We start from the raw sequence: 14,627 nt of genomic DNA on the forward strand, positions 1-14,627 counted from the left end.
TCCAATGAGGTTGTAAGCTGTCGAGCGCAATCTCACTGGCCACAAGGCATTGTTTGAGGTTACTTCTTTTACAACATCGCGAATTTACGAAAACAACAAAATAATAGTAAATAATACGTTTTCAGAAAGAAAACAAAATCGATTTCTAAAACAAATTGAAAATTAACATTGGGAATACAATTTTATAAATTTTTATATACAGTAACGCAACAGTAAGTCTATTAAACCATTTTTATTATAGTTTATAGTGATCGGCTTAAACGTCTACGGCATTTATTGTTCTATGATAACATGTATATATTGTTTTTAGCTTTTAAGTTTTAATTGATAACAAGTGTACTTCGTAGTTCGTACTTAAAGCCCTTGGGATAATATAGCTTTGAACCTTGTAACTTGTTTGTAGGTAGTTGTATTATTTGTCAAGAATCAAGACGTGTGTAAACGGTTTACTTATTAGGTAGTTAAGTATTACTACTTCATACATTGTATAACAAGGTACTACCAGCTAGTCAAAAGCCATATCAAAACAAACAATTACCTATGTAAATAATTATTTATATAGTTTACTTATATTATTTAAATTTGAATTATAAAAATTAAATTATAATAACTATACTGAAATTATAAATTTTTTACTAAAATATAGAGATTTAAAATACCAGAAACCAAATATCCTATGGCTTAATAACGTTTTATAACTCTCGGGGTGTCAGATGTCCTATCTTAATAATAATTAATGGAAACAAAATGTCCGTTTACCTACCAGCTATATAACACTATAAGTACAACTTAAAAACCAAAAGGTTAATAGATTGGTGGATCCTAGTGTTGGTTTGGTATTGATATCGATTTTAAACTATCACTTTTAGAAATATATTTATAAACTTTTATCATAGAAAACTATAAGATAATAATAATGCAATATAATACATCGTTTTTAAATCATAATCCAATATCCAACTCATAATTACACAGCAATAACAATATCCAAATATTTGAAAAATCAAATATTTTTTTTATTAAATATATTATTTTCTTGCATTTGTTTTTAATCACCTTAATCTTATATTCTTAAACCTTAGCTTATTTATTTATTTATTTTTTTTATTGATCTTAAGCTTCGGCAACTATGGCCATTAGCTGTAGTGGTTTGTTTGTGGGTTGTTAGTGTCAGTAGGGGAAGGAACACGTGTGTGTTGGGTTTGGCAGAATTTTTTGATTGGGCACCAGTAGGTATCTGCCATGCCCGGGTGGGGGATGGCGGCACTTGTTTTCCGGACACCGTGACTTGCACGGAGAAAAATGCCGCCTGGTGGTCGAGGATTGAACTCGGACCGGCTGTGCCGAATCCGTCGCGTTAGACCGCTCGGCCACCTCGTCACCCCTTAGCTTATTCTGTGTATATTATTTTTAAATTATATTTTGTTTTATTATAATTTTATTTTTATTTTGTTTTCAGAAAAATAAATCATGCCACAAAATGAGTATATGGAACGGCACCGTAAATTATACGGTCGCCGTATGGATTATGAACAACGTATGCGTAAGAAGGAAGCTCGTGAGCCTCATTTACGTTCTGATAAGGCGAAACGTCTTCGTGGTCTTAAAGCTAAGCTTTACAACAAGGAGCGCCGTAATGAAAAGATTCAAATGAAGAAAAAGATCAAGGAACATGAAGAAAAATTACAGAAAAAGAAGGAAGAGAAACCCAAGGAAGGTGCATTGCCTGTTTATTTACTTGACAGAGATGTTCAATCAAGTGCCAAAGTACTCTCCAACATGATCAAACAGAAACGTAAAGAAAAGGCAGGTAAATGGGATGTACCTATACCCAAGGTGCGTGCTCAATCAGACAATGAAGTATTTAAGGTCTTCAGAACAGGCAAATCTAAGAGGAAAGGATGGAAGAGAATGGTGACAAAAGTATGTTACGTCGGTGAAGGATTTACTCGTAAACCTCCCAAGTTCGAAAGGTTTATTAGGCCAATGGCTCTGCGTTTCAATAAGGCTCATGTAACTCACCCCGAACTGAAGGCCACATTCTGTCTACCAATTATTGGTGTAAAAAAGAATCCTAATTCTCCAATGTATACAAATTTAGGTGTTATAACTAAAGGTACTGTAATAGAAGTAAACATTAGCGAGCTAGGTCTAGTAACACAAACTGGTAAAGTAGTATGGGGAAAATATGCTCAGGTTACTAATAATCCAGAAAATGATGGTTGTATTAACGCTGTACTTTTGGTTTAAGTTCATAAATTTGTTTTTGTTTCGACTGTAATATTAATGAAATAAATATTTTATTACACATATTGGTTTTTTATTACATTTAAATAATCATTTTGTTTTCTGCGTGTTGTAAGTTTTTTTTTTTTTATTTAAGTAATTTACAATCTATACAACATTATGTACAATGAGCAAATAGGATATTTAATATAATATAAAGTAATAGAATTTAACATTGGTGGGCAGGCACTCAGCAGCACCACCCGACTGTGTTGTAAGTTAAAGGTTTAAAATAGTGTTTACGTCAAGTATTGTGCTTTTGGATAAGATGTAATTTCAAATTGTCACAAAAGTAAAAATGTAGTAGTTTGCATACATAAAACTGCACAGTAGAACTCATTAAATAAACTACAAGTTACGATATTTCAATACATATTTAATATTCTAACAGAACAATTATGAAACTGGGTTCTGACAAATATTCTCTAAGTTTCAAGTTTATGAACCAAGTATTTGAGTCAAAATAATAAAATAAAGTTTATTTTATTCATGAAAAAGAATATTTAATTATTACAAACATTTTGAGTTTTAAAAATTACATTATTTAAACAAGCGCCTAAAATTATATTGCTCCTGGCGATAAAATTGAACTTTTGTCCAAAATGTTGTAAGGTTATTATGGACTATTCTCGAGATACTGACAATGTTAAACTATATAATATAAACTTACCTTGAAAAACCTACCTGTCAATCTCATAAATTGTATTGTTTGATCACAGTGCACTTAAATTCAGTAAAACCCAATGCTGTAGCTGCCAGTATACCCAGTATGAGACTAATATTTTGATGACACATAATTTATACATAATAAAGTAGCATTTGGTTTATAAATGAAAATAGGTTTAGATATGAAATTACCATACGATATAAATTATTAAATTATAAACTTTTAAGGAATCGTGTTTTTTAAAATTAATACTAGCTGTATTATTCATTATTACTGAAACTCAGCTTTTACCAAGTCTGAACATTTTTTGCTTTCGTTTTGATTACTTACAATATTCATATACCTCCGTTATGTTATAGACATTGTAGACATAGATTGCGTGCATTCCTGTTTCATTTTTATACATATAAGTTTAATAATGAATAAACTTAGTTTTGTTTAATTTCAAGAAAAATATAGTTTAATAAAAATAATAAGAAAAGGTATACCTTGCGTGTATAGTCGCCGCCATTAAGACATTTTTCAAATTTTAATTGTTCATAATATAATAACGTGTTTATTTTTTTTAAACAAATTTTTACCTATATACAGGGTAAGGTACTAGCTCACTGATCAACTACAATATGTTTTCCTTTAATAATGAATTTAGGAAATTTTAAATTTTAAATTTTCTTAAAGACCATATTTTAAAACTTATGAGATTATATAAAATTATATATACATAATATATTGTCCCGTGGTGATAGAAACTTTTCTTTTTCCAATGAGAACCCTCCTATTTTACTTTAAATTATTTAGTAGATCATTTTTTAAAGACGTTAATTTACCTATCTAATTCAAAATTTGAACGAATGGTTTCTCAGCTATTAAAATGTTTGTACTAAGGATAAAAGTTTCATTAAAATTATTTTAAAAATATATAAAATAGATGTAATATTGGATCTAGTATTGTATTATACGTTTATACGTCAGACCATTTCTACTTATTATAAATGATGATGGATTAAGAGGACGTCGTACCCGCACATGCTGTCTCCGTCTTACACGTGTACGACATAGCAAATTTTACGCTCAGCAGATCACGTTTAGCCCCGTTAATTTTAAAACTAGAGTGAATTGACCTATAAAATTTAAAGTTAAGAATGTTGTCTAGGGCATCTCATCGGCTTTTGTTAAATTTTAATTTGAAATCGAGTTATTATAGCATTAAAAGTTGTATAAACAATTTATAATCCAGTTGTACCTATTAATGAGTAGAACGATAAATTATAATTAAAATGTCATAATGTTTGATATTAATTTTTTAACCAGTGAGTAGGTATTATTGGTATTAGGTAAGTTACTACTTACTATTTTGTGAGCCACACTCGAGTGGCTCTTACTATTTTTGTCCACAGGTAAATTTCGTTGCATTCCACGTGAAATAATTGTGAAATGACTGATCTAACATCCAACCCAGCGTTAGACAACATAAAATTCCTCAAACACCTTGGTACCTGCTTGTGTATTGCAAAATAAGGCGCAATATACAGGCAATAGGTATGCAATTTTGTTGCCCATAGCATTTCTGCATTTGTGAGGCCTAACAATTAATCATTTAGCATCTAGGTCACAGAGACACAGCAGACTTCTAAGCTACACTGTTATCCATTATAATACAGAAGTCTGTGATCTAGGTTAATCTCTTTATAGTCGTGTAATTGATGATTACTGATTAGTGTTTGTGCGGTTGTATATTCGGGTGCCGGGTATCTACGCACGCGTTTCATGCGTATAGACATATTAATAATACCTAATACCTGTTGAGATATAATCTTAATATAATATTATTATGTCTGTGTTCACTGCACGCACAACATGTCAACCACGGCACCGCGCTGATCAAAAATGAAAAACATAATATTTTTGCTCAAAACACGCATTACGGGAAAAACTCTCACGACACGTGGAGTGGTGTGATTTCATTATTTTTTTTTTTTTTAGAAAGTGGATGATTTTAGACTTTAAACAAAAGTTTAATCTTTAATTCAACCATAATATGCTCAGGGTTTAAAATTCACTTCTCAAAAGAGCAATAATAATTCCTATACATATATATTATGTATATTATAATAAGGTAAGTGTTAAAATAAAATTGCAACAATTATCGACCAATTTCTTAAACATTGTCAATTCTAAGCTTATTGAAAAATGCATTAAAGATAGATGCAATTTTTAAATACAAACAAATTTTTTTCCGTAAATCTGTTTGGCTTTATGAACAATAAATCCACAACAGATGCTCGCTAGTTGCTGTTACAGATCATATTCGTACATTTTTAGATTGTAACAAACAAGTAACTGGTTTATTTTTTTTTAGATATTAAAAGGATTTAATTCTGTTAATTATACAATTTTATTAAATAAATTAGAATTTTGTGGTATAAGAGGAACAGCTCTTAGTCTTAGATTATAATAAACACAATATTCATAGCCAAACAGCTACAGTTAACTTTTGTGTACCATGCAATGAACGGTCCTTACCTACCACTCCTTGAACATTTATTATTTATAATTTACCTTAATAGTTTATTAAATATGGATATTAATGGTAAAATAGTTTGTTTTACTGACGACTCGGTCCCGTAATAGGTTAATATATGGATGAAAATAATGCTTTGAATGTATATAATTACGCAGTATAATTTCATGATAATTATTATCTGCGAGAAACGCCAGGTCTAGCTAGCATAGTCAGTATAGTAGATAATATAATATTATTGTTGGAATCATGAACAAAACACCCTATATAATGCAGTTTTTATAAGTAATATATTCACACTGTAGTTCAGCAGACGCTGACTATACATTTTTATAATACTACAGCATATATTATGTCTTGTGTAGTGTAGTCGGGTATACATATAGTTAGTATCGTTGATTTATATTACGCCTCGTAACACTATTGTGCATCGTATCATTATACTTATTATTATATTTTATATATCCGATCTTATTATCATTTACCTTTAACTTCTGTATATCTGTGTACTTCAACAATTATTAATTGTTTTAAATTGTTCGCACAAACAAAATGTGTTGCACGGCGAATTGTATAGGCAAAATAGCCAATATAGGTACCCTTATACTGAAGTGTTTAATTAATGTATTCAATATGGTCCGTATATTTACATTTTAACTCATTGCAAGTATGCTCAGTTTGAGATCGGAAGTTGTTGAGCACAATTCAAAACTGGTCGCGTACCACTCGTGCAGGGCGTCGTGGCCCAAAGTAACCTTTTACCTTTTCACGCCTATCTCGGTTGCGGCCCGTACGCATAGTAGGTAGGAAACTACATAATATACTGCAGTGGTTATCAAAACTAAATAAATATCGTGATTGCATCCGATACGTATGTTGACATAAATATATAACTATCGTATTCACGATTCCCACGATCACCAATATTCGGCGTGGTAATTGGCCAGTCCATAAAAGATAAAAAAAAAAACTGGCCAAGTGCAAGTCGGATTTGCACACGAGAGGTTCCGTACCGTTATCTATAATAAAAAAAACAGGATTATTGAAAATAATATGTCATTAAAATACCAGGCTGATGGACGCAAACATTGTGCGTATATTATAATAATAATAATAATAAATGCGCCACCAACGGTCCATTTCGGGCCCGACCGGTGTTATGATACATGTTGGTAACACTGCTTATATTGTAAATATTTCGACGAATTTTTAGTATTTGTTGCTATATATAACGGCAACAGAAATACATTATCTGTGAAAATTTCAACAGTCCAACTTTCACGGTTCATGAGATACTGCCTGGTGACGACGGACAGCGGGGCCTTATAGTAATAGGGTCCCGTTTTACCGTACGGAACCCTAAAAAAGCAGTGTTCGAACGCGGCTGAATTCCCGCCGAATCGACAGACTCCAAAGGCTTTCCAAGTCGCGTAATTGGCGCGGAATGTTCGCGACGAATCGCGCTACGCCTCCAATCACAACGGTTTCCTCGGCTCTCTCCTGGACATATTTTTTGTCTTTTGCCAACGCTTGAACCAGACAGGTTACGTTTCACCCGTTCGCGTCGTTTAGGCGACAAAAAGATTCTTATCAATGACAAAAATGATTAGATACAATGGAGCCATGTAGTACAATTACTGGAAGTTATAGAATCCAAAGGTCTGCATGCTGCAAATAAATTAAAAAAAAATCATATTAGATATTACGAGAGCAAGATGAATGTTCGTTTAGCTGCGCAAACTTTGAGCTCAAGTGTCAGTTCAATTTTGAAGTTTTGCGAAAAACTAAATGTTTTAAAAGGAACAAAGGCTACTTCTGAGTTTTGTGAAATTTTTAATGATGCCTTTGATATTACAATATGTTCGAAACAAATTAGCATAAGGGAATTACTACATTGCAATCAACGATAATACTTTCCCCAGAATAGAATCGTTTTTGGAATAATTCAAATTGTATGTTGAACAAGTGAGGCATGAGAGAAAAATCCATAAACTTGAAGGTAAAAGTCTGTTAAAAAGTCAAAGAAAAACCGGATTTTTAGGTTTCATTATAATGTTATGGTATGACTTACTTACTAAGTTACAAATTAAATGTTAAAAAAGCGAGTTTGAAGACTACGCAGACATTCTGGGTAAAAGGGTATTATTATAAAATGAATTAACCATTATAATATTAAATGTGAATGTCATAGGTATGCTAGATAAATAAAGTCAATAGTTATAAACCAATAAAAGGTGGTTTTTATTATTTGAAAGTGTTTATTTTATAATTAATTAGCTAACTATAATATCGACAAAGAAGTCGTCATAAGGATCAAAATGGTAATATGTCAATACATAACATAATTTAGTAGTTAATGATTGTATTAGTGACGGACGACGGTAACCGTTTACGGTTATAATTAGTCATTTTCATATCATTACAATACTAGTTGCGGTCATTTATTTCAGATAAGCAAATATAACAGTTGTGGTCGCGCACATTTGACGCGAGCTACGGTGGTGCGGTGTGTCGCGGTAGTCCGGTCGCAGATTTGACGGTGATTGTAGTGATGAGGATGTAGGTGACACTTACAATTTTACAGTTACTAATAACACAACTCTAACTTAGAGTGAAATTATGTCCGCGGGTAGACGTTTATTTAATGACGTGAGTAAACTCGTAACGGCGTGGCTAGCGCCGTGAATATATAATACAGATATTATGAAATATATAGTGTTGAAAAAAAGAATAACAACGGCGGTATGTCTATGACAATGGTTAGATAGATGTGGTGTTTTACAACTGGTGAGTTTACGACGGCCGGTACTCGTTCTACGCGACTCGCCTTCCCGTCCCACCTTGTGCCTTTGTGGCGTGGTGGGGGAGTTGGCGTTGTCGCGCTGTAGCCCGTAGTGGAGGTTGACGAAAAGTGTAGACTGGTCGCTGCGGTACCTGTACTTTGTACTGGTGGCCGCTGCGTACCGCGTCACATTGTAGGTAATTTCTTAGTTGCGGTCGTGTTGATTTTCCCGTGAAATCCCCAAAAGTGCCGGGCGGAAAAGAAGAAATCCCCAAAAGTGCCGGCCGCCAGGCGCGTATCCCCTGCACAACCAGAAACTAAAATGTATACCTACCACGGTTCTTACAAAACATAAACTTTTGGTTACATCTTAAATGTATAGTATAACCTCCTTGCATGACGCATAAACATTTAAACATATTTAATTTGCACTGTTCCTAGATAAGTGCGTCGAACGATGCGATAGTAAGTTTATTTCACGCAATTTGTATAATAATCTTATCAGTTACAATAATAAAATATACAAAGTGAAAATTGTAATTTTGAAATAAAATAAAATGTCTTCAATGAAATTGTTTTTGTAGAATAGTCTATAATTGTTGCATAGATCCCTGGATAACATTTTCCGTGAACGCAGGGGCGTGACAAAAAATAGTATGTGTGGCTCGCGCGGGAAGGCCATTTCAGTCTTGGGCGAAATGCGGCACTCGCCTACGGTTCGTTCACAAAATAGCTTATAATTAATAAAATAAAGTATTTGAATAAAGTAGATAAATATGAAATTCAAATGTCTTGTTTATGATTATTATAAATAAAATACACAGAGCCATCTTAAGGTTTTATGGGGCCCCCGGCCAAACGTATTTCGTAGGCCCTATAATACTAAATTATAATATAAACATTTTTAACACATATTATGTATTATTATTTATTAAATATTACACTTAGGTAATTTCAGAACATCTGGAAAAAATACAGACATACAGTCGTCTACTACAAATATTCGATTCTGTTTTATCAATTTTAAACAGTAACTACTAGATCTACATGAGTACATGACTACGTCATATCATAACAAATTAAATACCTATTTTATAATAATACTAAGGAAACAGTTTGTAGCAAATACGCAACATTGTTAGTAAATTAAACAATAATTTTAAAGAATCTCTCGTCAACGCTTGAGCATATCGAATAGATTATAGATAATATAATAGGTTATGTCCATGCCCATTCCTTAATACGGCACTTTATATAACATACTTCTGAGAGTAGGAAATCAAAATTAGAAATTTCCAAGTTTTCAATTTTGTAATTTGGGTTTGTAATACTTTGTATACATTTTATGAATTTTCTTAGTTGTTTCCCGAAGAGTACAAACTATTGATTGGATTTTAATTTTAGCATCTATTTGGCATTGTTTTAAAATTTCCAAAAATTGATAATATATAGGTATTTGGAATGCAAACTATTTATGAAAATAGTGAATTGAATTTCGAATGGAAACTTCCACACGCATTCTTTGTCAAATACATTATACATACTAGAAATACAAGTAGCCCATATTTCGGTGGAAAATCAGAATCAATATAAGTATCTACCAAATAATCACAAAATGTTTGGATTTTAGCCATTTCGAATTGTATAGAAGCTAAATTTATGGCAAAAGTGCAAAACATTCACCTACCATTTCAGGTTCTAAAAATGGTAATCCAAATATATATGTTAAAAACTTGCCTATATATCACTATCTTTGTCTTTATAATCTGTACTTAACCCTAAAGATTGTATTTTTCGCCACCACGATTGACCTAAATAGAACCTACAACCTTTTATGGGAGCCAATGGTCAAGTTTAATGATTAAATAATAAAACGATTAAGTTAAATCTTTAATGGACTGGAAATTACCATGCCGAATATTGGTGATCGTGGGAATCGTGAATACGATAGTTATATATTTATGTCAAAATACGTATCGGACGCAATCGGGATATTTATTTAGTTTTGATAACCACTGTATAAGTAGTTTCCTACCTACTATGCGTATGGGCCACAGTCAGGTTAGGCGAAAAGGTAAAAAGGTTACTTTGGGTCACAATCGGGCGACACCACACGGTTCTACGTCCTTATGATGTAGATATTAGATGAACAATTATAGAAGTTAAGTATTTCACACTTAATCAATAATTACGACGAAGGCGTTTGTATAATTGTGTTATTCGATCTCTCGTACGTTATACATTTCGAACTTGGAACTAAAATATGCGTCTACGACACTTGGATAGCACATTTTTGGTGACATTGGTTGGATTAAAATTTAATAATTAAATACAAATAGGTAGTTTTATTGTTCCAAAACTTTAAAAAAATCATTTTTATTAAAAAATAAAATAAATACCAATATTAATATTATATATCTGCAAAATAACTAAACAAAATTTGTATTTTATATTATTACGCACTACATCAATGGTGTCCGAAGTTGCACAAAGAACCCCGATTTTTAAACTTGTAATTGCCACTTCCTGCATTTTTTTTAATTAACTAATTGTATTAATTCAATTAAAATTTAATAACAATTTATAGACTGATAGTGTAGGTACAAAATTACAAATTAATTTAAGAAAACCACAATTCAATAACATGAACACACCATGTTTTGTGACTATTATCAGTTTTGAATTATACAAATAGAGTTTTTGAAAATAAATCGTTTACCTCGATAGTACCATTTTGGAGAAACTTCCTAGGTGCTTTACTATAGGTAACGATAACACGGAACCCCGTATAGGCTATTTACCTACATTACTGTCATACTATGCATTTTTTCGGCATCTCCCAATAGGCAATAATATCGTTTTTAGTTTTGGTCACAAAACATCTTTTTTCCGCATATTATTTTTTATATAATATTTATTTATAAACTCCAAAACTTTTAGTATCACAAACGAGCAGGCGCGTATTGGCCCAACGGGATACCGTTGTTTCGGTTATAGGAGATCTTAAATTGATAAGACCTTGGCCATTACCAAAAAGGCACCAGTCTCATTTAAATTGAATAACTGAAAAAATAAAATTACACCAGGCCATAACGGCAAATAACGAATTTCATATATTGTTAGTTACTGAAAATGCAATTTTTGTTGTACTAGGATTGATCATATTTTACTAATTTCTAGTATTTGTTCGTCGAATAACAAATATTTTCTTTAGAATCCTTATGAATTATGATAAGAACTAGACAAAGTGGCATGCGAGTACACCGAATGCTTCTGTTTATAAGTTCTTCATAAATTAGTTGGATTAAAAATTATCGATAATTATATTATTAACCTAATATTATATGTACCTATATTTTTTCCATTTATTTGATTTTCATCTTCAGCCTACTTAAAATAGTTTGAATAAATTGAAAATAGTTAATTATGTTTAAATTATTTGAGGTTTAGTGTGTTGAACTTAATTGTTGCTGTTATATACAATAAAATAATAATATAATTATAATATAATTTGTAATGAATGACCAAATATTTTAATATAATAAAATAATAAAATAATAAAAATATTAGTTATAAAAAATAAAGTAATATTTGGGAGACTATTATTAAGAGCCAACCTCCTCGCGGTGTCTCCTGGGTAACGCTAATAGTCTCTAAAAAATAAAATGTAAAAGTATAAAAGTATAAAATGTGCACCTAAACGTTGGTACCCAAATGTAGTATTATTTTAAAAATATTATGTTACCCAAACGTTGTATTGATTTTTGGGGTCTGAAAAAAAGTGTACCTAAACGTGTGTTCCCAATCGTTCTCCCGAATCTCAGGTAAAAATATTGTTTTGTTCCCAAACGTGTTACGGTCATTATTACCTACGTCCTATGTATAACCTGTTTACGTGGAACATTATTTTAAATTTTCAATTCTTAGATATAACATTTGAACATTTTATAAATTTTTAACTACAAAATAATTATTAAATTTTAAATCAGGAGCCTTGTATTAAATTTTCAATTGTTTTACCAAACAAATAAAATATTTTGAAAATTTCATGTTTCTACGGTCATTTGTTTTAGAGTTACACTAAAAACCAAAATCAATTTTGTCGAAAATTTCCCGTTTTACCGGCGCTTTTGAAAATTACTGGGAATTTTAAGTTTTGACCTCCCCAATGCACCAACTAAATTCACTTTCCCATCCAACAAGATACTAATGTTGAAAATCGAAGCACTTTTTCGACTACTTATCGTAAATGGACATTTCCTCCCCGACTGTATTCGGTCTAGTATAAGACATTTTTCCCACGATATATTTTTGATACAGACATTTTCCCCCAATTTTTTTTAAAAGTTGATTATTGAACAATAATATTGAATTTAATACCTAATATAATATTATTTATTATTTATTTTTTTTAGATTCTGAGTGGAACGATGGATGTATTGATTTTACAATGAAAAATTAAGGAAAAACGGGAATTTTTACGTAAAATCTGTTTTCGAGAAAATCGATTTTGGTTTTTGGTGTGACTCTAAAACAAATGACTGTGGGGACATGAAATTTTTACTGAATGTTTATAATTGCATTTCCTATACACCATAACATTTTCCAAATATTTTGACTTATTTTAAGCTGTTTACGGACATTGTCAATTTCCATTTTTTTTAGTTTTTCTTTCTATAAATATCAATAAAATTTTATCTGTTGAGTAAAAAAGCTTGAAAATTTAATAGAAGGCTCCTAGGTTATTGTTTCAAAGGCCGATGAAAAAAATTAAAAATCCTTAATCACAGTTTTTATTTATAAGCATTTAAAGTTCAAATTTTGACAAAATACGAAAAAATCACGAAAATTAGCAAATTATTTTGAGTTGAGAATTCGTAAAAATTTTTCTTTTTAAATTTAAGATTTGAAAATGTAATATAAGATTACTAAACACATAAGTTTGTCTACCTTTATCAAAAAAAAAATGTCTACAAGAAACGTAATTTTTACGAGCGTTTAAAATTCATATTTTTACATTTGATATTCACTCGATTTCTTACGTAACAATTTTTTTATTTTATTGTAATTAAAAAACGACAGTAGATACTTGAAAATTTCACTGAATGTTTATATTAGCATTTTCTATACACCTTACAATTTTGAAAATATTTTGACTCTTTTTGAGTTGTTTACGGACATTGTCAGTTTTCAATTTTTTAGTTTTTTTTTCTATAAATATCAATACAATTTTATTTGTTGGGTAAAAAGCGTGAAAAATTAATATAAGGCTCCTGATATATCGTTAATAGCAGTTGAAAAATATTAAAAATACATAGGCACAATTTTTTTTTATAAGCATTTAAAGTTCAAATTTTGACAACATTTATCAAATTTATAATTTATTAATTATTTTGTAGTTAAAAATGTATAAAATGTTTAACTTTTATGGCTAAGGATTGAAAATTTAAAACAAGGATCCACGTAAATAGGTTATATAGAAATTACTTTATTCACAGTAATATCCTCAAATATACTTGGTAATATCATTGGCTGACTGACCGTTTTAGCTTAGAATCGTTTTTCTTATACAACGATATTATATCATTGAATTCAAATTTAACACCTCCATTACAGTGACCCACTTGTAACCTACTGTACAGCAGAGCGACATCCACTTACCCACCTTTTTTTTTTAATTGAAATTTAAAATATATAAAATAGTTTTTAATTTTCATAAATATAATTAATTATAAATGTATATGTTTAATCAACTGAACTACTTACTTGAAACAATAAAAAATTTGAAAAAAGAATATGTAGGCATAAAGTAAAATATCATTAAAAATTAACAAAAATGGTTAATAATTCCGTCATAGAAATGATACATTTTGTAAAAAACATTTGAATTCTGATTCTATTGTTATTTCTTAACTTATATTTTTTAGCCATTGTTCATATTTATTTATTATTTTTTTTTTTTTTTTTGTTAAGACTATACCAGTTTGAATATTTAACAATTTAATAATTGTTTGTGAATTTCATTCAAGTAGTTCAGTTGATCAAATACATGCCTCTATAATTTATTATATTTATGAAAATATTTGGAATTATTAGACAATAGACATAAATTAATAATTATTATCATATTAAATAATAATATATTATACTATTAAATAGTAAACTTTAAAAAAAATGGGGGGGGGGAATGTCCACGATTTGTACACAGACACAAAAAATAATAAAAAACAAAAAAATAAAAAAGAACATATCATTCTACAACCAAATAAATTCATCGATCCGCTTAGAATCTAAAATTTAGTTTAAGTTATATTTTAATACATTATAAATTGTTATAGGTATTCAGTTTTTGTTGACAAAACTTGATCCTT

General features: G+C 30.2%; 1 protein-coding gene across 2 annotated transcripts; it reads left to right on the forward strand.

Annotated features, from left to right (window-relative positions):
* Nucleotides 1–54: 54 nt before the first annotated feature.
* Nucleotides 55–2,310, forward strand: LOC132953010 (ribosome biogenesis protein NSA2 homolog). 2 transcript variants are annotated; one of them, XM_061025549.1, is made up of 2 exons: nucleotides 55–212; nucleotides 1,460–2,310. In XM_061025549.1, the coding sequence occupies exon 2, from the start codon at nucleotides 1,471–1,473 to the stop codon at nucleotides 2,248–2,250; it is 780 nt and encodes a 259-aa protein (XP_060881532.1). In that variant the 5' UTR covers nucleotides 55–212; nucleotides 1,460–1,470; the 3' UTR covers nucleotides 2,251–2,310. The 2 variants fall into 2 exon arrangements, with proteins under 2 accessions (XP_060881532.1, XP_060881533.1); XM_061025550.1 differs by lacking the exon at nucleotides 55–212 and adding an exon at nucleotides 343–457.
* The last annotated feature ends 12,317 nt before the right edge of the window (nucleotides 2,311–14,627 follow it).

The sequence above is a fragment of the Metopolophium dirhodum genome, chromosome 9 (assembly GCF_019925205.1).
Source record: "Metopolophium dirhodum isolate CAU chromosome 9, ASM1992520v1, whole genome shotgun sequence".
Taxonomy (NCBI): domain Eukaryota; kingdom Metazoa; phylum Arthropoda; class Insecta; order Hemiptera; family Aphididae; genus Metopolophium; species Metopolophium dirhodum.